The 27,293-nt window shown below is 35.1% G+C and overlaps 2 protein-coding genes, 4 non-coding genes and 1 pseudogene across 6 annotated transcripts; 1 reads left to right on the top strand and 6 right to left on the bottom strand.

The window, feature by feature from the left end:
- The first annotated feature begins 919 nt into the window (after positions 1-919).
- On the top strand, positions 920-4,338 carry LOC141611277 (uncharacterized). Its single transcript, XM_074429783.1, has 6 exons — positions 920-928; positions 2,582-2,638; positions 2,733-2,812; positions 3,022-3,167; positions 3,266-3,347; positions 3,844-4,338. Exons 2-6 carry the CDS (start codon positions 2,602-2,604, stop codon positions 3,955-3,957), a joined length of 459 nt encoding a protein of 152 aa, XP_074285884.1. The 5' UTR covers positions 920-928; positions 2,582-2,601; the 3' UTR covers positions 3,958-4,338.
- Positions 4,339-6,020: 1,682 nt separating this feature from the next.
- Positions 6,021-9,137, bottom strand: LOC141611276 (protein EIN6 ENHANCER). The gene is made up of 3 exons (XM_074429782.1): positions 8,893-9,137; positions 8,250-8,317; positions 6,021-6,663 (listed from the first exon to the last, which is right to left on the bottom strand). The coding sequence occupies exons 1-3, from the start codon at positions 9,062-9,064 to the stop codon at positions 6,532-6,534; spliced, it is 372 nt and encodes a 123-aa protein (XP_074285883.1). The 5' UTR covers positions 9,065-9,137; the 3' UTR covers positions 6,021-6,531.
- Positions 9,138-12,360: 3,223 nt separating this feature from the next.
- Positions 12,361-12,478, bottom strand: LOC141615492 (U5 spliceosomal RNA). The gene has a single exon (XR_012529912.1). It is a non-coding gene; the product is annotated as a U5 spliceosomal RNA (small nuclear RNA).
- Positions 12,479-14,091: 1,613 nt separating this feature from the next.
- On the bottom strand, positions 14,092-14,233 carry LOC141616588 (U4 spliceosomal RNA). Its single transcript, XR_012530925.1, has one exon. It is a non-coding gene; the product is annotated as a U4 spliceosomal RNA (small nuclear RNA).
- A 2,741-nt stretch (positions 14,234-16,974) lies between these two features.
- Positions 16,975-17,116, bottom strand: LOC141616623 (U4 spliceosomal RNA). The gene has a single exon (XR_012530957.1). It is a non-coding gene; the product is annotated as a U4 spliceosomal RNA (small nuclear RNA).
- Positions 17,117-18,024: 908 nt separating this feature from the next.
- On the bottom strand, positions 18,025-18,142 carry LOC141616657 (U5 spliceosomal RNA). The gene has a single exon (XR_012530989.1). It is a non-coding gene; the product is annotated as a U5 spliceosomal RNA (small nuclear RNA).
- A 1,766-nt stretch (positions 18,143-19,908) lies between these two features.
- On the bottom strand, positions 19,909-20,063 carry LOC141616519 (U4 spliceosomal RNA; annotated as a pseudogene).
- Positions 20,064-27,293: the final 7,230 nt, after the last annotated feature.

Below are 27,293 nucleotides of genomic sequence, written 5' to 3'. Positions count from 1 at the left end.
GTTACCCTACAAAGTAATTAAATACAATGAAAATTGATTTTGTATATGACTTGAGGAAACAAGTTACATCATCATGTTTAGAATGCTACGTAAATTATAACTGTAGTACAACTTAAATTCACACCACTAAAACGAATTTAACTTTGCATACTTTGTCATTAACATAAGAATTTTCACGTAAATAAAACTATGCGTTCCTTCTTTGTTTTTAATGTCATCACATTAAGTACACGTCAACTTACTAACAAAAAACTATATTTCGACTTCACAACCCACCTTAAACAAACATATTCATAAATAAGTTTTAAGAAAGATTATACTCTGTATTAACTACCCATTTCTCAAACTAAATTCTTCCCTATTTTAAATCTTACCACAACATGGATTATTTTACAACATGTGTCAATCATTTTACATTTTATCTGAAAATCTTTTATTTATAGTTAAAAAAAAATTGGCCTCCATTTTCCTTCCCCTTCATTAAATTTTCGTATCAGGACAAAGTTTCAAGGAAGCGTCTTGGTAAAACCCGTGCATTGTACGGGCCATAAAACTAGTTAATATTATTTACATTAAAATAAAGGGTTCATTGATTTGAACCGCTCCATAATAAATAACCAATTTTATAAGATAGTCTTAGTTAGTCACATTAGTACTAATTAAAGTGTTTTAACCAATGATCCCAGTAAAATTGACTCATACCAAAAAACGACCTGACCTAAAATGACTCAACCCGAAGTTGCGCAAACCTGAATTGACCCAAAACCCAATAGACCAACCCGACCAGAAACAAAGTGTATGCCTGAAATAACCCGACCCCAATCAACCCGGCCCAACCCGATTTGGTTAACCCATTTACCACATCCACTCACACAAACTCACCAAAAATTCTTCTTACGAAAATTCTTCTTATATCGTTCTTCCTTGTGTAAGATTGTCTCTCTTGCTGAGTGAAGTGTATTTTAAGGACCTGAAATATGGAGAAAGAGAGAAATGAGGACCTAAAATATTAATGCATAGCTACAAGGACCTCATGTGTACTCCCGTCAAACTACCGTTATCCAATCCCCCTTTTTTTTTTCTTTAAAACGAACTAATTCTTTGCCTACATGAACTTGCCAGTTGCCACATATTAATACTATGATTGAACACAAATTCTCATAGAAGACGGACACTATCCGTCACAAGTTGAAGACGGATAGTGCCCTCTCACAATATGCAAGTGGCACTATTTATAGGGTGCTCTATTTTCCTCCCACTTACACATTCCATTTGCCTTATTGTAAGAGGGACACTATCCGTCTTCAGCTTGTGACGGATAGTGTCCGTCACACGCAAGACTTATTGATGATTGAAACATGTAAATCAATTTGCCTCACGCTTTTCTTGGCAAATTAATTTTTCTTTTCTATATCTACTGCACAATTCATTTATGATTTTATGGGGTACGTACATGTAATGCATGCATTATACAAGCGAGTAAAGGTGGTAGTCGGATCACTTGGATCGGATCTAGTTTAGGTCAGGCCGGGTTCGGGTTATTATTACGTTTGGGTCGAGTTCAGGCCGCAAACGGGTCAGGTTAGTCGGTTCAATTATTAGCTCGGATTTTGGTTAGATTCGGGTCATTGTCGAGTCAGGTCATTTATATAGATTTGCCAGGTCGATTCGGGTTTTGGTTGGATCGGGTCGTCATTGTCGGGTCGAGTCATTGTCAGGCTCATTTCTAGGTCGGATAATTATGATAATTTTTCGGGTCTAATCGGGTTTGGGTCGATTTTTGCTTGGTTGGCTTGTCAATTTAATATCCGGTCACTTTTTTCCCAATAATTTTTCTAGTTTAAGTTGAGTTATGATCATTATTTAATAAAATTATAAGGTTAGTTAATACTGTATTAAATACTTTATAAAAGCTGTTGATAATGTCTTTTTAATTTCATTTTTATTGCCTCGATTTTTCGTTCATGTAGTGGATATTTTTCCGAGTTAATGTCGGATTATCTTTTGGATCAGTCAACTTCCGGGGATAATTTTCGGGTCAAGTCAGTTATCGGATCAAGTCGAATCGCGTTGAACTCATTTTGGGAGAGTATTTTAATAAAAATAAGATGGGTGTACCATTTCCTCAAAAAAAATAAGAATTTGGGAAGTAGAAAAATTGGAAAACTAGGATAATTAATTCTTATTTTTCTAACTTGTGTCACTTTGTGAGTGCAGTGTGCAACTGTGCATAACAATTTGTGATTAACATGTGTGACTCTGCATGTGCATCTTGGACTATAGACAGAGTTAGTAACAGACGTTACAATAGGTCCTTAAAGCTTCCTAAAGAAAATTGAGGTCCTTAAACTTCCAAAATTCAATAATTTGGGTCCTTATACTATGGTTTACTCCTCTCTTGCTCCCTCTACTCACTCTCACAGCCCCACCCCTTTTAGCATCTACTAACCTTTAATTCATCTTTTAAATTCTGCTAAATTCTCATCCCAGAAATTCCCAATTAGGTTTCATATACCTCATAAACCTTAATTAGGTTTTCATTCAGTTTTGATTAAAAAAAAATTGCTATTTGTTTTTACAGGGGTATCCTCTTTTGCAAACATGATTGCTTCTTCTGGGTTGCTCTCTAATTCTTCAGGTTTCCTACTTTTCATACAATATTTAGATTTTATTTGTTTATATTTCTCATTTCTTAATTCTAATTATTTCTATTGCTTTTTTGTACACTGTAGTTTTGGTTTATAATAATGTCAAACCAGTTATAGCAGCCAACACCAAGGAATTGATTAATTGTAACTTTATGCCAAAATGGGTATGCAGTTCTCGACGCAATTTTTTAATTTTCATCTTGGGTCATTCGGAAATAGCCTTTTTGTGTTGCTGCTAAAACAAGGGTAAGGCTATGTACATCCGACCCCCTCTCCTGCAATTTGCGGGAACCATTGAGGCACTGGGGAAATGTTGTTGATGACGTATGTATTCTATGTAGATTTGACATTTGCCCATGTTACATTTTGCTAGACTCCAAGGGTAAAGATGCAATCTTTTCGGGTCAAAAGGGTTCGACCGGGTTTTGCCATGTCTAGAGGAGGAAATTACGGGTTAAAGTTTGATGATGAATACCAGGAAGACCCATATTGGTTGCATTTGTGTAAGGAATCAGTGAGGTAGTATAGCTTGAGCTAATTTTAACTACATTTTTGGGTAACAAAGAATTGCACCTTGTATATCGACTGTGTTTTTTTGATGAGGAAATTTGTTGCAGGGTTTGGAAAGTGTTGTTTACTTTCCTCATTCAGCAGCCTGGACAATTGAAGTACATAGAATGGCCGAGTTTTAAGGATACGGTATGTGTTTAAGCTTGAGTTATTTGTTGATAAACCTTCTACACATAGTTTGCTTACTGTACTGCTGCGAAGTATTTGGTTCTATCTCCAAGTAAATTAAATGTCCTACTGTCTGAAGGCATGCTAGAGTAGTTTTGATTTCTCCATTTGCAATGGTCAGACTTGATATTGTTTGTCCTTGCAGTATGACGGATAAAGCAAAATGACTAATTAAGCTAGTTGCCATTCGTAAACTGTAGAGCAGCAGACAAACAATGTACTTCTCGACCCAATTATCATTTCGGGTCATTTGAAACACAGTATCTGTGTTTTTCGTATTAGAGGTTAGGTTGTGTACCTCCGATCCCATTTGGCCAGCCTTAGTCGAGAGAACATTCGAGGCAATGGGTTAACATTGCTGTTGTTGAAATGCCACTTGGTGTCTTGTCATCACATTCTTTCTGATTGGTTTCATAAAAGTCGGAAGTCTTAGCTCTTTCTTTTTTATCTGTTTCAGCTGAGGACGGCCAGCCTTACACTCGTACTTGTAGCGGTGCTTATAGTCGCATTGTCTTCAATTGATTCAGCACTCTCCTTCATCTTGGCATTGCTTCTACGAAAACCTGCATGATGCTCTTGGTTGCAGTTTTCAGCCCTTGTATATGACAGTCTCCTAAGAAGGAAAGTACTTCAAGACCAGAATGAATCCGACATCGTGAGATTCTCGTCATTTGGTTTTTTGATTCCAGTGTGTAATGATACCTGATCGAAAAGAATGGGCCTGATATATTTCAAGCATTGCATAGTTTAAAGGTAAAATCTGGCTTATTCACGTCCTTTTCGTTTCTCAAGGAATGTATACAGTTACCCTATAAGGCATACATTTCTTTTTGGATAAATAATTAGGCTGAAGGCCAAGGGGCTTGAGTTTTAAGAACAAAACAGAAAGTACAATGTTTTGCAAGCTTCCTGCATGTTTATTCCAGTTTATATGAATATTTAATTACTTCCACAAGAATACAAGATTACTAATGCGAATCTTGATGTTGACAAAGGGTATATTGGTATCACATGTACAAATGCAAACAATGCGTTAATTTGTTGATGTGTTAAATTGGGACATTGGATCCTTAATTTTTGACATATACTCTCTACTTCTCAGTCGTTTGTTTACCTTTTATTAAAATACCCCTCACAAAGAATCTACAAGGTAAACAAACGACTAATGACTGAGACAAAGGGAGTACGGGAGAAGCCAAAATTTCCTTAAGTAGCAACATACAGTACTTGAGAGTTGAGACACAGACAAGGAAACTAGAATCATGGTTCTGTTTATAGGCTTGTTTGGCTGATGTCTTTGGACTGAGTTTTGAGCCTTTTTCTCCGAAAGGTAGACTCGGGATTGTGTAGTGGCCTATTTCTGAGAGTAGAGATCTAAGATTTGAGGAGAGTACTAAATCTTCAGAAAAATTATTTGGACAAAAAGGTATTGGAGCTAGTTTGAACTTTGAAGGTGTGTGCAAACTGCAAAGGGGATGACTGCGGAAAGTTAAAGAAGTGGTGGATTTAATGACACGGTTAAATGAACTTTTTAAGCTGAATTATGTTCATCCTGTGTTCGACTGGTACTGTGCTCGTCTGTAGGTATGAAAGAACAAGCAGTGCACATGAAATGCCAATTGCCAGTGTCATCATGCATTAGCTATTCAGCCCCGCTGTTTTGCCATGTTGAAGGCAACTTCACTGTACCATTCTGGTGCAGGAAAAATTGGTTCAAAACAGTGAACTTTTTTCGGAATGTTTTGGAATGCAAGAATTAGGTATGTATGACCAATGCTAAGGAGTAAGGCCCGAAACACTTCCCTTTGGTAACTGCATGAGCATCAGTGCATAACCTTAGGCGCAAAACTTGTAGTACTTGTGGTTAGGCTCGAAGATTTCTGGAATCAGTCAATGCCGAAATATGTGACTGATTAGCTTTGAAGCTGACAGTACCCTTAGTCTACCTCGACTTCAGGCAAGAAATTACAAGACATGGCAAAATGTGTGGATAGCTAATTTAGGGTTATAGATCTTAGGTTAAAAGCTCAGTCAGGTTTTGATGCCATTAACCTCGCCAGGAAGGCCACATGTATCTTTGAAATGACATTACTTGCGAGTTACAACGGAAGTGTTGTTTTTTGTACGCTACTAATCATAGAACAGTTTTTGCATAATGAAACTAGCTCCAATTGAGGCAATCGGATTGCTCTTATTTGGAGGGTATTTTACATTATGAGCTCAAATGTGACACTTCCCCATTTCATTCATTTGTTTACCTTTTTTTTTCTTTGTGACTGGCTAATTTAAATTTTTAATCATAAGTAAACAAATGATTGAGACAGAAGAAGTATATAACTTCATGACATGCGCTTAGGTCCTTACTAAGCAATTTTCATTTGATTCCGCCATAGTGACTCCAAAGTTAGTCACGTGAATTATGGTCTTCAAATTCCGCATTTTGGAACCATCTCTTCCGTCTGTGTCATAATTCGCTGAGAATTAAGCTCAACATCAACTTATAATCACCTTAGTACCATATTGGTCGTCGGTGTAGCGGCCTAGCCTTCTTAACAACACATTATACCCCTCCATCGGGGATATCGAAAATGTCTTCATCCACCACTTTATTATCTAATTTTAGATCAATTGTTACCATCAAAATCAATTCATGAATCAATTAAGGTTTGGCTTTACCAGTACGCATGTCTATGGGCTTATTTACACATAAAATCAATTTTCTTCCCCTAGCCCGCTAACTAGCAGGGTAGATGGAAGGAGACGGTTCGTTTCACCCATGACCATTTACACGTAAAACATACCTTTTTTTTAGCGGCTGCACGATTCTTTCAGAAATAAACGAGTTTCTAGTCTAGATACTAACTGGAAAGGAAACGAAGCAGGAATAATGTCGACATTGTTGTTACCCATGTAGTCTACTCCATGTTGCTTCCTTTTAACAAAATCTAACTGGATAATAACAGCAGTGAGCTAAGCAAATGTAAAGGCAGGAAAACTAAACTAAGACCATCCAAATTTCATATGCACCTGGCTCATTCCTGAATCTCAGATTACAGCGTCAATGTGTCATAGATTGATATACAACTTTAAATGCCTCTTCATTAACCACTGACAACTTTAGAGCGGTGTTGACAGAGGATTGAGACTATCGAAGGACAACAGCAGCGTTTCTCAGAGCAAGATATCGCTGGACGTAGTCATTAGGAAGTGCCCTGATGAGCTTAAAGACTTCAGCATTGGCATACCGCAGTTTGGTCCTTGGATCTTGGTAATGTGCCTGCGTTAAAAAACAAAGAAACTTGAGCGATTAATAGCTTCGAAACCAGAGCTATTTGCAAATCCAGACTAGCAAACTAGTAAGGACAGTTCATCCATCTCATTTTTACAAATGAGTAATCACAGAAGTTCTACTACTCTGTGTTTTATCAGAGGCAACAAGAGGACACCATTAATAGCCAATGTTAGCATCCAAAGAAAATAAAATTTTGCCACCTCGAAATCTGGTTAACGTTTGTGTGGCTATATCAGATAGTATTAAGTACTAATGATTATGATTGAGTTACTAGATATGCTCGGACCGCCCTTTCCGCTTCACTGTAATTGCATATATAGTAACTCAAGCCTCAAGGCTCACCACTATCTGTAATAAAGGCTACATCAGGTAGTCATTCGGCTCACATTTCATAACGAAAAAGACCACGATTGTAAAATCTTACCCTGAGGCTCACCAATAATCTGTAATAGAGGTTAATTGCAAGTTTGGAATTCAATGATAGCCCAGCAACTGATCAAATGACTACTTAAGTATAGCCGTACAGATAACAATGTGATATTCTTCACTCAATCCTTAAACACTTTAGTTAATCTCTCAATTGATACAAAAATGGCACATTTAAAAGATAATAGAAGTCCACAAGTGTTTCTAGAGCTACAATTATCCTCCGACACTTCACTTTGGTCATATGTCGTGTGTTCGAAACTTAAGTGTCCGACACGGCACTTCATTTTAGACCAAAAAATCAAAAAACACGGAAATAACCGTATCCAAGAATCTGATACATGTCAGACGCGATACTTCTCAGACGAGTCAAAGTAAGTAGTAACATAGCTCTAAAGGCATTCGACACGAGAAAACCAAACCAACTCATTTATATTGTCATTAACTGATTTCAAACTTCTGACTTCTAAGTACAGTTAATCCTACTGAATGAGGATTAAGGAAACGCAAAATGGAGAAAAACAAAAAAAAAAAGTAAGAGCTTTCTTCCTAGGCAACGTAAGATCGAAATAAAGATTAAAATAAACAAAATAGAAGTGTAACAAACTGGGGCCTCTCAAGTCTCAACTACTGCTGCTCTGATTTTGAGCAAACCTCTTCCCCATTTCAGTCAATATCAATGTCCACACAAAGAAAGGGTGTCTGCGATTTACTGACTGAAATGGGGGGCAGGGGGAGGGGTTGATTGTTAGCAAGGGCCTTCCAAAGATACAAGTCATACAACAAAGCATCCGAAAACAAATGAATAATATAGTGATTTCTATGATACTCCAATACTCCATTCCAGCATTCATGTCTGTCGTATTAAGCTGTGTGCATTTTTACCCCGACATCAAATATTAAACCCCCTATTCTCAAACACACAAATAAATAATATGAGAAACAGTGGCTCTCAGCATTAGAGAATATCAGCACAACGATAAATGCCATTATCGTCCAAAAATGTCTTAACAGACGACAAATGGCAAAGCACTTAAAATCAGCAAACCATGCTTAGTTTGATACATCCTGAACCAAGGAGATCAGGAAGCATCCTTCATACCTAAAACATACAAAATTTTTCAAAGAAATGAAAACAAACTCACCTCATATCCTGTAATGTCACAAAGTCTCTTGGGTGGATGCATAGACGGCGGTGTCTCAATATTGACATCTGCAATCAGAACACGAAGAAAGACAGAAAACAAATTTCTCATCAATCACCCAACAAAGGCAGATAAGCTGCGACAACGACAAAAACGACATTACTCATGCACCTCAATGACTCCCACAAATTGCGCGGTTTAGGGGGATAGCAATTAATCATTTCCCACTGAAATAATCCCAAAGATTCAAAACATCCACCCAAAACTACATTGAAATCCCCCAAAACAAAAAAGATCCCTTATTTTTCCAAATTCTTCCCCTTAAACACAATCCAAACTTCAATTCCACATAAATAAGAACATAAACAAGAATTGCAGTGAAATCCAGTTCACAAATTCTAAAAATCACTAAACCCTAATCTCCAAACTCTATTTTTTCAAATTAATCAGGAAAGTATCGATTTCAACATAACCCCAATACGTCAATTGCTCCCACAAATTGCGAGGTAAGTGGGGTTCGGATTTACAACTAAAAAGTTCACTTCTTTGGCATTGAATCAAACGAATACCCATCATATGAACATAAAATAGATGAATTAATAATGCAATTAATAAAAAGAGATAAAAAGAAAAGAAAGCATACAATTAGGTTCATCAGGAGGGAAATTTATGTAATTTTCAGCTTGAAGAATTTGTTTGAGATGTTTCCATCTACCTCTGGGTTGACCCTTTGGATATTTGTCGAAAATTTGAATCTTTTTGAATTTGAAATAAGTTGGTAATACAAGTTCTGATTCTATCACTTCTCTCTCCATCTTCTTCTTCTTCTCCAAAACTTCTTCACCAAATTATGATGTTCATTGTTCAGTATGTAAATTTTAGAGTCAAAGTTCGAGATTGCCCCATTATGTGATGCATTCGAATGGGCCCAATACACATTTTGGACTATGAACGCATAAATTTTGACCCATATTTAGGGGTGAGCATTTGTCCAACACGGGACCGGATCAAACTGGACCGCACTGAAGATCGAAAATAACAATTTGGTGGATCGAAGATCCGGATCTAGAAATTGCAGTCTAAGATCGGACCAAATCTGAAATATTTGGTCTTCAGTCTAAGATAGAAATGACCAATTATTTTTTTCCACAGTAGTCCCTCCTATCAACTATTTTTTCTCACTTGTATTTGCATGAAAGATATTTTTACAATAAATTTAAATATTTGAAATTTATGTAATAATATTATGTATTTTTTTATTTATTTTCGGTCAAAGTTGAAATCAAAAAAGTGAAATGGAAAGAAAAAAGAAGAATTGGATGGAGTACAGGTGATAATTACATTTTAATTCCCGAAAATCAAATGCGTTGTATAATTAGATGATTGTTTTTTGAAGATAAAATGTTCATTTGCTTCTTACTATTTAATGATTAATCTTTAAAACAGGAAATTCAATCTCTGAACCTAGATTAATCGAACTTGAACCGAAACGAATCAAATACCGAAACTTGAAAAACTGATAACAAAGGACCGTGCCTAAATAAATTCGGCCCACAATTGACCAAATCAAAAGGTCCGGTTTGTATATCTTTCAGTGATTTAGGCTATGTTCTTTTGGAGTTTAAATTGCTGAACTGAACTGAACTTATAGGAGCTGAACTGAACTTATATGAACTGAACTGAACTGAACTTATAAGAGCTGAACTGAACTTATATAAGTTGAACTTAAAGAAGTCGAACTAAACTTATAAAAATTTTGCGTTTTATATAAGTTATTTTTTATACAAGTACTACAATACATTACAATAAAAAATAAATTACATATTATATTTTTTTCTAACCAACTATTTCCATATCATCATCCTCCTCGTCACTTTCATCTTCATCTTCATTTTCATTGACCCCATCAAATTCATTGTTTCGCCAAATATTTTTACTATGTTATTTCATACCTTGTACATAGCTTCCTTACGCTTTGTTTCAGACATGTCTCAATCTGTTGAGATTAATGAGGTATAGGTGAAATAAGGGTAAAAATTAATGAGATAGGTGGGCTTGTGAATAAGTAACGAGTAGGCGGTTTAGCATAAACAAATTATAAGGGTCATTTTTTTTGTTTATTTGTTTTTTATTTATAATGTGTATTGGATAATTTTAATATTGGATTTTTTTTTTGTATTGATTTAAATGAAAAGCGTACATTTTTTTTCAGTTTGTCAATATTAGAAAACGGTTATGAATTTTTAGTTAATATAAGTTGTATGAACTTGTCTAAATTGAGCTTATAGGAGATGAACTGAACTTATAGGAACTTAACTTGTAGGAACTGAACTGAACTTAAAAAGGCAAATAAAAGTCCAAAAGAACAGGGCCTTAGTGAAGAAATAATCTCCTTGTCCCGGTGCCTCAACCATCGAGAGTAATTATGGGTTCAAAACTTAATTCTTAGAGGGGTGCTACCAACATTCTCTCCAACCTTCTCCCTTCACCCTCTCACAACCAACTTAATTAATACTCCCTCTTATTCATTCATTTTCCCCTCTTCCATTTTGCACAAGAAATAAGAAAATGATTTTGGACCACAAAAAACACTCTACTTCACATGTAGTAGAATTTGGACCACACAACACTTTCCAAAAAAAAAAAAAGAGTGAAGAAAATCCAACTACAACAAATAAGGAAAGAGGGAGGAAATGGGTGAATAAGAGGGAGTATATATCAAGTGGGGTCATAAGACAAGTAGAACAAGGAAGATAATATTAGAAGGTAGAAGAGAAAATTGGAAGGAGAAGGTAAATACTCTCTCATATTTACCATTTTCTTCCCCTTTCCTTTTTGCACAAGAAATAAGAAATTGAATTTGGACCACACAAAACACACTACCCCACATGTTATTGAATTTGAACCACACAAATCAAACAAAAAAAAATAAGGAAGAAAACATGAATAATCCGTTTAAGAAAATAGGGAAGAAAAAGGTGAATATGAGGGAGTAGTATTTCTCTAATTCTTTAACACCTTAATTTTTATTTCAAAATTAGTCAGTGCTTTACAAGACTACCATTTTCAAGTTTCACGGCCAAAAGCTATTGTCCTATGAAAAAGATTGTAATCCAACAAATCAGTAAACCTATTATTCCAAATGCAATTATGTTGAGAAATTACACAATTTTATACTCACTAGTATTCGTATCAAGTAATGTTATCAAGAAGTCAAATCTACTTCTTAATGACTAACTTAATTAACTTGAACAAGAGTAATAGGGGAGTTGAGCTATAAACAAAAAGTATTCTCAACCAACAGTAGTTTTCTTCTTCTCATTACCCACATCTTCCATCTATTTAACCCTTCTCAATACTACACTAATTCCGAAATCAACAAACAACTAAACAAGTGTATATTAATTAGCCATGGGATCAAGACACTACCACCCATCCTTGGCATTAACCATTTTACTAATTACATTATCACTAATGAGCCATCACCGGATCAATGTTGTCGCGCGCAATCTACTATCCGATGTCTCAGGAGATGATCTTCCTGATCCTGAGACTCCTGATACTGCGACACCTGATGATCCTGACTATGATAACGCTCCTGACTATTCAGATGACCCTGTAGATGACACCCCTGTTCCTCCTGTCACAACTGGAGTACCTGCATTGCCTGAGCCTGCTTATCCACAGGCGCCTGATGAAGTGCCTTCCACAGTCGAGTTACCACAGCCTGCGTTTCCAGTCTATCCATCACCAGGGATTGCCACGACTCCTTAAACTCGTTTATGTATAAGTTTATGCTATATTTATTTTGTGATGTCTGGCTATTATATGTAATATGTAATATAACTTGTTATTCACTCATCTATTTATCTATCTATGCAAAGGTTTCTTGTCTTCAATAATTATAGAACTGATATTTAATTTAACAAAAATATAAAATTTACGTACAAATGAAAAATGAATTTTAAAGAAACATGAGATGAATCATCAGGAAAAAAATGAATTTCGGGAGCTCCATTAACGGAACCCCTCCAAAAATAAACGTACGCCACTTAAAAGTCGGGATGAAAGTGAATTATAATTTATAAAGAAACTTGGGATGAATTGTCGGGAGCTCCGTTAAAGGAGCCCCTCCAAAAATAAACGTATGCCACTTAGAAGTAACAAGCACACGGTATTCTTTAGTAAAAGGCGAAAGAATAGTTCGCTTTGTGCTTACTACATGGCTGCGTGAGTTTAACAGTAGAGAACGATAGCATTTTATGTAGTTCTCCTTAATTTGTCATGTCTCTTCTCCAATGTGGGATTAATATCCTCTCTTATATGCACTCCTATAATTGGTGAAGGGTGATAGGGTGAATGTTACAGAATATTATTTGATCCAGTTTTGTTTCAAATAGTTTATAACAAAAACCATTATTCTGCAACATAACTAAGACATAGGGAATTAAAAGGTTAGTTATCAAAAATTCGGTTTCAAAAACTAGTGTAAGACCGACTTGTTACAAAACTAAGGAATCGATACCATATGGTAACCAAGTTACAAAAGTTTTGAAGGTTACTGCTACAATATATTCGGGTTATGCGGTCGCAATGGTGACACAATGACGAAGATCATGACATGATGACTAATTATGGGATCAGGTCTTAAAACAATGGGGGTAAAAATGGTGTATTGAGACGCTGCCATTGATGAACAAAACAAAATTTAAAAGAACAAAATTTTGTGAAAGAAGACTAAATAGAACAAACAATAGTTTATTGGGTAGTTGTTTTCATATTTGTCATTTTTAGAGATGGAAGTGGGTTGTATTGGGTCGTGCTTCGTGCCAGCACACCGTGCTTAGATGAGAAAATGACACCGTACACAGGAAGGTGAACTTTGTGTCGTGCCAGTTCAATGGAAATGGCAGCTTACGCACGGCCCATGACCCATGGCCTGTCGTGCCTTGCTTGGGCATTCCTCGTCATTTTCTATTCACATATTTTACCCATGCTTACCCACCCTCGCTCAAAACCACGCACATACATAAACTTACCTTCCCCACCCTTTGGCCTACCCCATACTCCGCCGAGTCAATCCCTACCAGTCCCCTGTCCAGCGTTAATTGCTCTAATGTCAATTTTGTTGGATGTAAATCCATTGAGGGTCGCGGCCTTATGAAAAGCAGGTGAAGGAAATTAATAATGGTGACCCAATATTGTGACAGATCACCAAAAACTCTAGCATAAGGCTAGAGGATGAACAACCAATCGCGGAGTAGCAATATCCATTCATTATGATTCGCATTCAACAAGGCAAGGGATTGAGCTTAATGCTGCAAATCATTATAATGCAAAACTCAATTGTCGTACTATAGATTGTAATATGCGAACTTCAATTGATCTTTTGTATTTCAAATTGAAAAAAAAGTAATGATTTGGAATCATGCAATTTTGGCTAATCCAATTTTGTTAACCCTTGTTTTGAATAATTTAACTCCCATCAAGTTGAAGAATTATCATAAATATGATTAATTACCAACTTCTTCTCCACCAGCCACCACGCAAGCCACCGCGAACCACCAACGTCCCTAATTTGATTAATCGACAAGCTTTCGGATTAGGATCCATTGTTCAATTCCTTAAATCAATTGTATGTGAAAAAAATGTTACTCGTATAAGAGTTAATTTTCTTAGGTTTTAGGTGGTAAGGGTATTATATGGAACGATAATGAAAAATTGTATGTGAAAAAATAATTCCGTTAAATATAATATCAGCAATGTAGTCGTAAAATTTTGAAATCTAAAGAAGGTGAAGAAAAAAAAAGATTAAGCTTAGAATTGTAGGGCATTACCCTCTAACGAGGGAGCCCTTCCAGAAATTCTCAACGGCCAAGGACAAGCCAAGGCCGAAGAGGGGGTTTGGAAATAGTTTTCAACCAGCAATTGACGCGCCTCGGTTAATACCTCACTAGCTGCGTCATTGCCCCAAGCGCAAAGATGTGCTTTACAATAACAAAACGACAATTATATATTGCCTTCTCACAAGCTCCACTTCTCAATCTATTCATGTGGGATATTGCACACGGTATGCATTACTTTATCAAGTACTTGTTACTTCCTCTCGATTTTTTGCACTTCTATATATTGCACATGGTATGCATTAGTTTTCTTCTTCTCATTACCCACATCTTCCATCTATTTAACCCTTCTCAATACTACACGAATTCTGAAATAAACAAACAACTAAACAAATGTTAGTTACTAAGCCATGGGATCAAGACACTACCACCCATCCTTGGCATTAACCATTTTACTAATTACATTATCACTAATGAGCCATCACCGGATCAATGTTGTCGCGCGCAATCTACTTTCATATGTCTAAAGAGACGATCTTCCTGGCCCCAAGACTCCTGATACTGCGACACCTGATGATGATCCTGACTATGATAACGCTCCTGGCTATTTAGATGATCCTGTAGACGACACCTTGTTCCTCATGTCACAATTGGGGTACATGTATTACCTGAGCCTGCTTATCCCCAGGCGCCTGATGAAGTGCCTTCCACAACCGAGTTACCACAGCCCGTGTTTCCTATTTATCCATCACTAGCTAGGGATTGCCATGGCTCCTTAAACTCGTGTACTATAAGTTTATGTGTCGTCTGGCTATTATATGTAATATAACTTGTTATTTACTCATCGATTTATCTATCTACACAAAGGTTTCTTGTAGATAGATTTGATATTTAATTTAACAATATGCGACTTATTATCTTAAAATTGATTAACAAAAACATAAAATTTAACTACAAAAGAAAAATGAATTTTAAATAAACTTGAGTATTCTTTAGTAAAAGGTAAAAGAATAGTTCACTTTGTGGTCAATGCATGGCTGCGTGATTTTTTCAAGGTTGAAGAATCCTACTTTATACTTAGCTCTTACCTTGTCCTCTTTAATATCCCTTATTCGTTGTAAAAAACTATTTCAAGCATAGTTAAGATATTGATCAATGAACACTACAAGGAAAAGGCTAGTTAGCGACCAACTTAGTTAGTCGCTAATGTTCATAAATTAGTCGCTAAAGCCAATTAGCGACCAAATTTCATAGCCTCCATCTAACAAATGAAACACGCCTTCTTACGGCTTTCTTCTTCGCATTGATCATAGCCTTGTTGCAACTTCCTCTTCACCATCTCCGCCCTTTCAGCGTACGACAATTTGTATACTTCATTCAATCTCCTCTTTTCATTCAATTCATCCCGTTTCTTCGACAACTCAAAAGTTCCATTGTTACCCTTGATGCCGCCATACCCTTGAGAATTTCTTCTTATGCCTCCATCTTTGACACAACTTGAGGTACGCTTTACGTTAGACACCGGTGGCTTTCTAACGCCATTAGGTAATAACTTCTTGACCATAGTCTCACCACGACCACGTGGGTTAGGCGCATCATTCAACCCGATCACGCATATCTTTTGCCGGCTATCTTTAGCTTGATTGTACCTTTCTTGCATCTTTCGGGTTGAATTCTCCAATCGTTGAGCGTACGATGATTGCACCTTAGTATCTTCATTATCTTTGAGCTTCATTAATCTCTTATTAGTAGTATTATTATTCATGTTTAGGTTGTCTTTTTCTTTCACTTTATCCATGACGATTTTGATGAAATTCTCTGATTTTAGTGTTGTTTATTATGTATAATTTGCAATTGTTTTTAAGTGAAAGATTATGAAATTATGTATGGTACATGTCTATATATATATATATATATATATATATATATGCTTTGTTACTTGGGTGAGGAGTTCTCGTTACTGACAACAATAAGGAAGTCCTAAAGCAACTAGGTAAGTAAATCAGTAGAAATTTTTTTTTTGGAAATTATTGAGGTATAATTTGTTGGCGCGAATAAAATAATTACGAAAACCTGGTTACTCTAACCACAAGTCAGGCCTCTAATTTTTTTCCCACTTTTTCGGGCTTAACTCGTCCACTCCACTCCCAGTGCTCAGACATCAAATTAAGCAACAAGAGTACATTATTTAATCCAGTAAAAGGCGAAAGAATAGTTCGCTTTGTGCTTACTACATGGCTGCGTGGGTTTTACAGTAGAGAAGGATAGCATTTTATGCAATGCTATTTGCTTTATTGTGTCTCTTCCCCAGTGTGGGATTAATATCCATTCCTATATGCCGCATTATTTAATCCAGTTTTGTTTTTTCAAATAGCTGATAAGAAAAAGCATTATTTTCTAACCGAAAGAGTCTAATATATTTGTAGACGGATGTTCTTATGTAAGGTTGTTTTATACAGAAGGGCCCTATTAAACTAATATCATGACTCGTTACAGTAAAAGGGTAGTTATACAAAAATCGACTTTAGAAAAATGTTGTGTACGGCCACCTTACTGTCAAAAGGGGATTTCGACAACATATTGTGACCGAGTTACATAGTGTTAGAAGGTTAACGCTACAATATATTGAGTAGTCGAAATGGTAGCACAATTACGAAGATCATGACACTATGACTAGTTATGGGATCAACTCTCAAGACAATGAGGGTAAAAATGGTGTATGGGACGCCATTGATGACAAAGGTAAGCTTAAAAGAAGAAAAATTCGAGATAAACAAACTAAATAAAAGGAACAACACAAATCCTCACCCTAAACACTAAACCCTTCCCAAAAGCAACTACAAGAATTTAACTCAACCGTAGATTGTAGGGCTTTACCCTCCGACGAAGGAGACCTTCGAATAATTCCAAACGGCCCGGGACAAGCCTAGGCCAAAGAGGGGGTTTGAAAATAGTTTTCAACCATCAATTGACGCGCCTCGGTTATTACCTCACTAGCTGCGTCATTGCCCCAAGCGTAAAGAGAGTTTTTACGATGATCAATACATTGGTTATATACCGTCTTCTCACAAGCTCATCATCCGAATTTACTCATGTAGGATACAAATACGTGGTATATTGGATACAATATGCAGTACCACATGGAGTACCTATTACTTCCTCTATTCAATTGGACTCTTACTCTTTGTATTTAACCGATTTCGTAGTTGTACAAATATAGAGCCACTTGCTTGGACGGAGCTGTTGGTCAAAAACGAGTAAAGAAACCGATATAACAACTTATAGGAAAATTGAATTAACGCTATTCAGATGACCCTGTATGTTGACACCCCTGTGGCCTTGTTCCTCCTCTCACAACCGGGGTACCTGCATTGCCAGAGTCTGCTTATCCGCAGGCGCTTGATGAAGTGCCTTCCACAGCCGAGGTACCACAGTCCCGCTTTTCCGGTTTATCCATCACCGGGGATTGCCACAACTCCTTAAACTCATCTATGTATAAGTTTCTGCTATATACAGTCATACGGAGTATGTATTATGACTTCTTACTATGCGACTAACTATAGGCTTATTGTCTTCAACAATTGTAGAATGAACATTTATGCATTAAGTTTGTTTCTTATCTACAAGACTACAAGAATTAAGGACTAACATTAAATTTTAAAAAATGCAACCTATCAAGGAGCACTCCCTCCGTACCTATCATTTGTAAACAAACTTTATCCCTCCGGTACCAATCATTTGTAAAAAAAATTTATGTAAACAAACTTTATCCCTCCGGTACCAATCATTTGTAAAAAAAAATTATTTTGCAATGGGACAAACTTTTTCTATAAGTTCTTATTTAAAAGCCCGAGACAAACAACCTCTCATTGCAATTGCTCTAAAATTGTAAGTAGAAAACAAGTTATACAAAAATTTTAGTTGGATTGTCGAGAGCTCCACTAAGGAAGCCCCTCCAAAAATAAACGTATGCCACTTAGAAGTAGCAAGCACACGGTATTCTTTAGTAAAAGGCGAAAGAATAGTTCGCTTTGTGCTTACTACATGGCTGCGTGAGTTTATCAGTAGAGGAGGATCACATTTTAAACAAGGCTCCTTAGTTTGTTGTGCCTCTTCTCTGATGTGGGACTAATATCCTGATCTCCTATATGCACTCCTATAATTGGTGAAGGGTGATAGGACTAATTTCATATCAGTTTTAATTTACATAAATATTGTGTAAAACAGGTCCTATTATACTAATATCATGACTAAGTGAATTAAAAGGTTGGTAATCAGAATTTCGGTTTAAGAAACTAGTGTAAGACCGACATATTACAAATTTAAGGAATCGACACCATATGGTAACCAAGTTACAAAAGTTTTGAAGGTTACTGCTACAATATATTGAGGTTCTGTGGTCGCAATGGTAGCACAATGACGACGATCATGACACGATGACTAATTATGGGATCAGGTCTCCAAGCAATGGGGTTAAAAATGATGTATTGAGACGTTGCCATTGATGAACAAAACACAATTTAGAAGAAGAAAAGTTTGCGAAACAAGACTAAAAATAGAACAAACAATAGTTTATTGGGTAGCTGTTTTCATATTTGCCATTTTTAGTGATGGAAGTGGGTCGTATAAGGTTGTACTTCGTGCCGGCACACCGTGCTTAGATGAGAAAATGATACCGTGCACAAGAAGGTGAACTTTGTGTCGTGCAAGTTAAATGGAATTGGCGGCTTACGCACGGCCCATGGAGTGGCCACAACCCATGGCTTGTCGTCCTTGCTTGGGCATTCCTCCACTATTTCTTTGCTTTTTCGGTGTGGGTGTGTGGCCAAGCGTGTTTTGCCTGGGTTGGTAGTGCTTTGCCTGAGTAGACATAGTGATACAAGTATAATGGATGACGTAGTTATTAACTGAATGTTGGAGCAGGGGTTGAACCCGAGACCTGTTGATATGGTTGCATTTGTTGGAGCTGGGTTACATTCGGGTTCTGGTGAAGTGTGTTTGTTGATGAATGGAGGCCCAACGACAGGTTGAGAGAAGTGGATTCGATTAGGAAAGATTATTATAGTCGGAATAAAATATCCTAAGATTAGCTTGGTGATTAAGTTAGGAATATATTTATTTATTCAGCTTGGTGAATAAGTTAGAGATATTAATCATAGTTTTTAGTTAATATATAAGGAACTTTTGTGTTAGTTTTTATTCATTCAACGTTTAATAAAAATCCGATCAAAGTTTTGATCACAGACCCGATTTGAGATTGTAATTCAAATCTTCGTCTAACAAACAAAGGAGGTAGTTTGTTCGTTGGACACCATTAGCTTGTATTCAAGGCCGAATAACAAGCTAATTATCCGTTACAAGTTTGTTAAATTCTGTTCACACGTCGCGCTTACTACGTGACGATTCTAAGTTCGTTAAAAGTTCGTTAAAGCTTCCGCCTTTATATCACATATAGACTTATTTCTCAAATTTTCACCCAGGCATGACATGTCGTGTCGTGCTGAGCAGCATCAATCTTGTGTCGTGTTAAAATAGGCTATTCCCGTGTCGAGTGAAAATAGGCCATTGGTCGTGCGAGCCCACGTGCCCACTTCCACTCTACTTTTATTTTCCTCCATATGTTATTTAATTTCTCAATTTTTGTACAATGAATTGACAATTTTTGTTTTTGTCAAATATAGAGAAAAAAAATTCACTTTACAAGTCCCCAATGAAAAATGAAATAGAATTAACTAGAAATTGTGAAATACTTTGCAAAAATATTTATTCGAGGGGATTTTTTGGTAAAGAAAAAAAGTTTAAACTCAGAATTGTAGGGCTTTACCCTCTAACGAGGGAGCCCTTCCAGAAATTCTCAACGGCCCAGGACAAGACAAGGCCGAAGAGGGGGTTTGGAAATAGTTTTCAACCAGCAATTGACGCGCCTCGGTTAATACCTCACTAGCTGCGTCATTGCCCCAAGCGCAAAGATAAGTTTTACACTGAACAATGCGACAATTATATATTGCCTTTTCACAAGCTCATCATCTTAATCTATTTATGTGGGATAAAAAAAATGTGGGATATTGCACACGGTATATGCATTACTTTATCAAGTACTTGTTACTTCCTTTGTGCTGGACTATTTACATTTCATACTTGCATGAGTATAAAGCTACTTGCTTGGACGAAACTACGTACTATTTGTTAAAAGCGAGTAAAGAAATTGATAGATTAACTTTTTTTTTTTTTGTCAGTAAGAGAAAGGGAATTATAGTACCCCAAATGTTACACAACAAACTAACGGACTAAGTTGCACTAGAAGTCCGACTAGCAAATTTAGTACAACGAACTCAAGCATAAAGATTACATAAACATTAATTAAAATTAGAACTAAAACAAAGTAAACTGAAGTAACGAGGGCAGGACGATGAAGAATAGGTTGAACACGAGCAGTGTCGTCCACATCAACAAGTATTACTAACAATTCCTTGAACCCAACGGGACAGACCAGGTGCACTTACGCCACACGAGCGTAGAAAGAAAAGGGGAAGAACGAGCCGAACAAGCTTGTCTTCAGCGGAGAAAAAACTTCTACGTCCAACCGTTATTTTATTGCTTGTTTAGAAATTTACTCAAACTTATTAAACCCCTTACAATGAAAACAACTCGCCAACCTACTCCGGTTGCACTTAAACTTAAAGCTACTCCACTTCAAGAGTTTATAGGTTCTATCTCAAGGTGTTACAAATTCTTGAATCTCAAGAGTTCACTAAATGAACATGGAGATCACAATTAAGATCTAACACGAAAATCATGGAACAAACTCATTATGTCACAGTACAGCGAACTGATACTCGGAGGTTTTACAGCTTTTTCGAAAACAAATGAAGACTTTAAAATCTGAAAAAACGTTTTGCAAACACTTGAAGAACAAAGCTTTAAATGCACAAATGATTTGCAATGTTTTACAATGAATGCTTTGGAAAGTCTTGAGAAATAAATGAGACTAAGACACTCTATTTATAGTGGATTTAATCTTAGGTAAGTACAACTTAGGAAAATTAAATCCAATATTAAAATAGTAGCTTTGAGTGATGGTAAGTGTTAAACTATAGGCTTGGGGCTTAAGAAATCAGAAAACTTAAGTTACTACACTCAACATGTGACCTTTTACCAAAATGGCAAAAAACTTTTCTCACTTTAGAAGTTTGACAAGTCTTCCTTACTATTTAAGTAAAAGGTGTTTGCACAAATCTAGAGGCTTAGTCAAGTGGATTTGTGACTCAAGAATTTCAGATTGTTTTCAAGCTTTTGAAAATTCAAATGTTTAAGATTTGAAATTTGCAAAGTTTTAACACTTAAAACATTTTGTCGAAAGACATCCTCCATACGGTAGTACCAGAAACCACAGTAGAACCTACTGTTGCATGGTTTTGCCATAACTTGACTTAAACGAGAATGTTACACTTACTCTTACATTTTTCGACTAAGGCTTAGAAAATATCATTTTCTTGACTTTCTTGATTATCTTGATCATCTTGAATCATTGTTAAAAGTCCATTTGATTGCTTCAATCACTAATCATTCAACTAAAAGCAAACAATCAAATAACAAAGGGGACTTGTCATCATCAACTTAATGTGTTCTAACAAATTCTCCCTTTGATGATGACAAGTCCAAACATGTGTGATTTTTCCCCTTAGCCCATGATTAGTCGTCTTTGGTCATTTCAACATAAACATAATTCATAAACATGATCAAGGTAATCGAAGGGTGCAACATGCTTGGCCAAAGTAAAACATCTAATCATGGAAGCTAAGACATAATTACGGTGAACGTTAGCCTAAGAGTTAAAAGATCACACATAAGCATAGTTTGAACTACTTCCCTCTTGACATCATCAAGGGAGGATAAAACATGTTCAAGCATAGGTAAATCTGTCAAAACACACGCAAATAAGTTCAAGCATAAAATAAAAACATCCAAGAGTTTCAAAATAAGTTCTTAAAGCAAAGATCCGAAAAGCTTAAGGAGAAAGAGGGTTAGAAAGGCAACTTTAAAGTTACGAGGATGGCTTCTTCTTGTCAAGACGTTCAAAAAGATCCTCATTCATGGTACGAAGATCACCCATCTCATCCCGTAGTTTGACATTCTCCTTGACCAAGCGATTAACCATCCCCATAAGTTGATCTAACTTACTAATCACAACCCCTAGATCAACAGTAGCGTGGACTGTGGCATCACCTTTGCCCTGATTTTTCTTTGTCAGTTTCCCATTTTGGATCTCCATGTTCATTCGAGAAAGGAGGCCCGAAGTCATCTCATCACTTAGCTTCTCAACAGCGGGAATCCCTTTCAACACTAAACCTTCCTTATCAAAAATTAGAGAAAGCCATATCCCATAAGGAACCACTATGTTCTTATCATAGTTCCCGTCTTGAAATTTTGCAGCTATCTCATTAATGCGATGGAACATGAGACGAGGAAGGTTAATGGGAATGTGTTTGACAATATGGTGGATCAGGAGCATGTCGAGGAGAGAGCATCTCCCCCGACTGTTGTTGCTAGGGACAAGGTTCCTATAGACCAGATTGAAGATAAATCGGATTGGGGCTGAGAGTTCAAGAGCATAGATATTTGTAGGACCATGTTCATCATGAGGTCTAAGAACTTTCACAACCTCGGTAGATGTGACTTCCTCAACCTCACCCCAGTCACGTTTTGGAAATGTGGTTAACCCTACATCATTAATCTCCAAATGGGCCGCAAGTTGTTCGGTTGTAAGGACAAATGGTTTTTGATTGATGTAGGTCGAGAGGGTACCAGATGCAACATTAACCTTGACAGTAGCATAGAATTGAATAATCTCGGACAAGAGTACATAGGGCTATACTTGTCCAACAGATTTACCCAACCCTGAGCTACCATGGCCTCTTTGAAATACTTAAAGGCGGGAAAAGAATCATACCAAGATGTTTTGTAACGCCTGCCACTTATTATCTTAAAATTTATCTATCTACACAAAGGTCTCTTATCTTCAAGAGTTATAGATTTGATATTTAATTTAACAATATGCAACTTATTATCTTAAAATTGATTTAACAAAAACATACTCCCTCCCAGTCACTATATTGTTCCCATTTGATATGGGCACAATACTTAAGGAAAAATATTAAAATAAAAGTAAAAGAGTTGTGTGGGGTTGATGATAGGAGAGATGGATGAATTATTAGTAGTTAAATAAAGAATTGTGGGGCCAAAACATAAAGGAAAGTAATAAAATAGGAGTAAAAGAGTTGTGTGGGTTTGGTGATAGGAGAGAGGAATGAATATAAAATAAGAGTAAAATTTTCTAAAAATAGAAAAGGGAACATTAGTTGAATAATCCGTTTCGAAAAAAAAAAGAACATTATAGTGACTGGGAGGGAGTAAAATTTAACTAAAAAAGAAAAATGAATTTTAAAGAAACTTGAGATGAATTTTTGGGAGCTCCGCTAAGGGAACCCCTCCACAAATATACATATGCCACTTAGCTCTTACCTTGATCTATGTTTCTTCGTCAATGTGGGATTAATATCCTATATCTATCTTACTCCCCTTGATCTATGTTTCTTTATACTCATTTTTGTCCTCTTTAATATCCCTTATAGACTTGGGTTTATCGCTCGAAGGAGATGAGCGGGGCTTAGGTGGAAACGGCTGCGGTCCCCCACTGGCGGCGAGGAGTAACCTGTTGCGATGGATACTCTGGCAGGGCTACACACTTTAGTGTGTAGCCGGTTATGAGGAGTTGATTATGGAGACTGGGGTTGATGTGACGATGGAGCTGTTTGTGTACTTGTTCCATTGTGGCATTGTTATTGTGTAATTAGTAATGATCCCGTTAAATGTTTTAAAAACTGTGGTGATCCACTCGGGGGTGGTGAGCAGTTATTGAGCAGGTATGAGCAGATGCGTATGGGATAACTGGGAGGGTCACCACGACGCAGTTTAGAAGTCTTCCGCTGTGTTTGATAGTTTTATAGTCTTTTGATAGTAGACAGTTTTGGAGAACTTGTACCTCTTTATCAGTTTTGGTTTTTGGCATGTAATAACATTAAACGTTATTTACTATTTAAATATGTTTCTTTATTGTCTGATGATTATCATTGCCTCGGGTAACCGAGATGGTAGCACTTTCATGCCTTAAGTGGTCCTGGTAAGGCACTTGGAGTATGAGGGTGTTACAGCTATTTTTTCGAAGGTAAAATGATGAAAAAAAAAAACAAATACCAAAATAAAATATACATTTGAAAAAAAAGAAAATAAAAACTATTAGTCATTTACGTTGATGTCGTCAATCTTGTAATTAGTCTCCAATATATAGTTATTTAAGCTATTCTAGTATTTTACTTCTCCATATAGTCTTGTTTTTCCAACGAATCGACCCTATAATAAAAAAAGTAACTCAGTAATTAGTCTGAATTAACCAACAAAATAGTGAAATTTGTTTTATGCAATATTATCGTTGTTAACTTAAGTTTCCTCTTAAATAGTGAAAGAAAAAGGGAATGAGAATGAAGTCGTAGAGATGTAAGTATATTACCTTTGAATAGCTCAACACCACAAATCTTGATAGCCCCTAAATGAGAACAAAACAAACACAAACGATGAAATTGAAAATGTGATGAACATTTCATGACCCAATGGAACTTACATAAAAAGTAAATAAATTAGTTAAGAATTTTAAAACCTTAATACACTTGGCTTGATGTTAATAGAATGATAGGAAAGTTTAGTGATACATTTAGTTATACTGACGATAAAGATAAGAAAAATTTTGGCTTATAAATTTTGTCTTCCATCAAAAATATATAAAGAATTGAGATGCGTTTTATGACTTTTGAGCATCCTTTTTTCATTATTATCAAAATTAATATAGGTAAAAATATGAATCAAGGTTCACGACTTTTGAGCATCATTTTTCATTATTATGAAATTTAATATAAACATTAATAAGGAATAAAGAGAAATGGAATGTATAAGTTTTGCTTTATTATTATTATTATTATTATTATTATTATTATTATTATTATTATTATTATTATTATTATTATTATTATTATTATTATTATTATTATTATTATTATTATTATTATTATTATTATTATTATTATTATTATTATTATTATTATTATTATATTTTTTTTACAAGATCCACTTTACAGGAGATTGATTTAAGATGTTGTCTTATTATGTAATTAAAATATGACATGTAAATGATAATAGTTAGTTTTGCTTGCCTTTTAATTAGATTTATATATTTTATATTTAGATTATTGAATTATAGATTTTTATCATTATTATGAAATTTAATATATACATAAATATGGAGCAAAGGAGAAATGGAATGTAAAAGATTTGCTTTATTATTATTCTTATTTTTTTTTATTTTTACAAAATCCACTTTGCATAAGAGTGGTTTAGAAATTATCTTATGAAATTTAAAATATGACATTCAGATAATGGTAGATAATTTGGCTTACTTTTTATTTATAGATTATAGTTTTATAAATTCAATTATTATTCCATGCATGTCATATTGTCAATATAATTAAATAATCAATTAAAATGAATAAGAATTAATGGGGTGTGAAAATCTCATGTGAAGTGAAATTGAATGTTCTAAGCTACCCTTTTAATTAGATAGTATAGATTTCATGCAATGTTATTGATAATTGAGTATGTCATCTTCCTGCAATTTCAATATAAACACAAAAACAATAACTAAATAATATTCTTACTATTAATAAATTTAAAACATAATAAGGATAAAAAGCAAAAGAATTCATTTAATTATCTATGTATGTATACTTTACCTACCAATTTTTTGAATAAAAATGAAAATTAGGTTTGTTATAATAGTTATATAGGAGACTTTTTGTTATTAATTATTGATTAATTTTAACAATTTATTTGAGGGAAGAGGAACGATTTTGTGAATTAAAAGGGAGATAAAAAAATTATGATAACTACAAATTATAATGATGGTGAGAGAAAACCAAAAAACCATCCTATTAAATAAAAGAAATTAAAGGTTAAATAAATAAGTATATTAATAATCAAATTTATGAGAGGAAAATAAAGAGTTTGTATTAATTTATTTTTTGTGTTTGCAGTTAATATTTTTTTAAATTTTTTTGTACTTATAAGCATGTGACAATTTTAAAGATAACTTTTTAATACATAATCTAGACTTTTATAATATTGTATAAATAAATAATCAAGTAATCAATATAGATGAATTAGTATTTACTTATAAAAAATTGACATGTGGATTAAAATTAAATGTTTTAAGTAGCCTTTTAACTATATTGTATAGATACAATTTTTTTTTTCAACTTCATTTATTCATCTTCGTTCTTAGTTTCATGTATTCGTTTTTTTATTTTGAATACATATAATACTACTCCATATGAAATATCTTGAAATTATTAACTTATAGTTAATGCGTATTTTTTTATTGTAGTTTTTTTGGAGTTAATTAAGTTTAAAGCTAATGGAATATGGATGGATTTTTGAAGGAAATAAGTGAATTAAATTAATGCAATATAATAATAAATTGATAATCCATGTCATATTAGTTTGCCAAGTCACATTATTATTGCGTACGTGGTTTTTTTTCATCTCATGTGGCATTGTCTACGTGGCTTTTTTAGGCTACCCTTTTAATAATGTTTTATAGATAGGCAAGATTTGGTATTTTCGTCACATTGGATACACATTAGCAAGTGTGTTGTATTGTGTTCTCTTGGAATATAGCAAGTTTTGAATAAGGCGGTTTTACACTAACACAATTGTAAAACGGATTTGTACATAGCCCAATTAATGGGTAAAAATGGTTAATAAAGGATTCCGTTTTACCATAAATTTGTGTAAAACCGTTTTACACTAGTATTCTACTTGTAATATTCACGTCTTTTCGATATTTTATCGCTTTCTATATATGCATTCAGTTATTAGGGTAAACCATTTTCCAAAACAACTTTCCTAACCATTCTTTCACGATATAATTAGAGAAAGGTGAAAATCACGCATTTTTTCCGACAGTTCATAGCCAAACTTTGTGAATTAGAGGACTGCTGCTGATGCTCTTCATCAAGAAAGGATAGCTTCCTGTGCAAGACATCGAAGATATTTTGGAAGAAGCTAGAAGACTTGACAGCTGGACTTGTAACAA

This window comes from Silene latifolia, chromosome 11, assembly GCF_048544455.1.
Source record: "Silene latifolia isolate original U9 population chromosome 11, ASM4854445v1, whole genome shotgun sequence".
Lineage (NCBI taxonomy): Eukaryota > Viridiplantae > Streptophyta > Magnoliopsida > Caryophyllales > Caryophyllaceae > Silene > Silene latifolia.
This window is presented reverse-complemented; position numbering and strand designations above follow the sequence as displayed.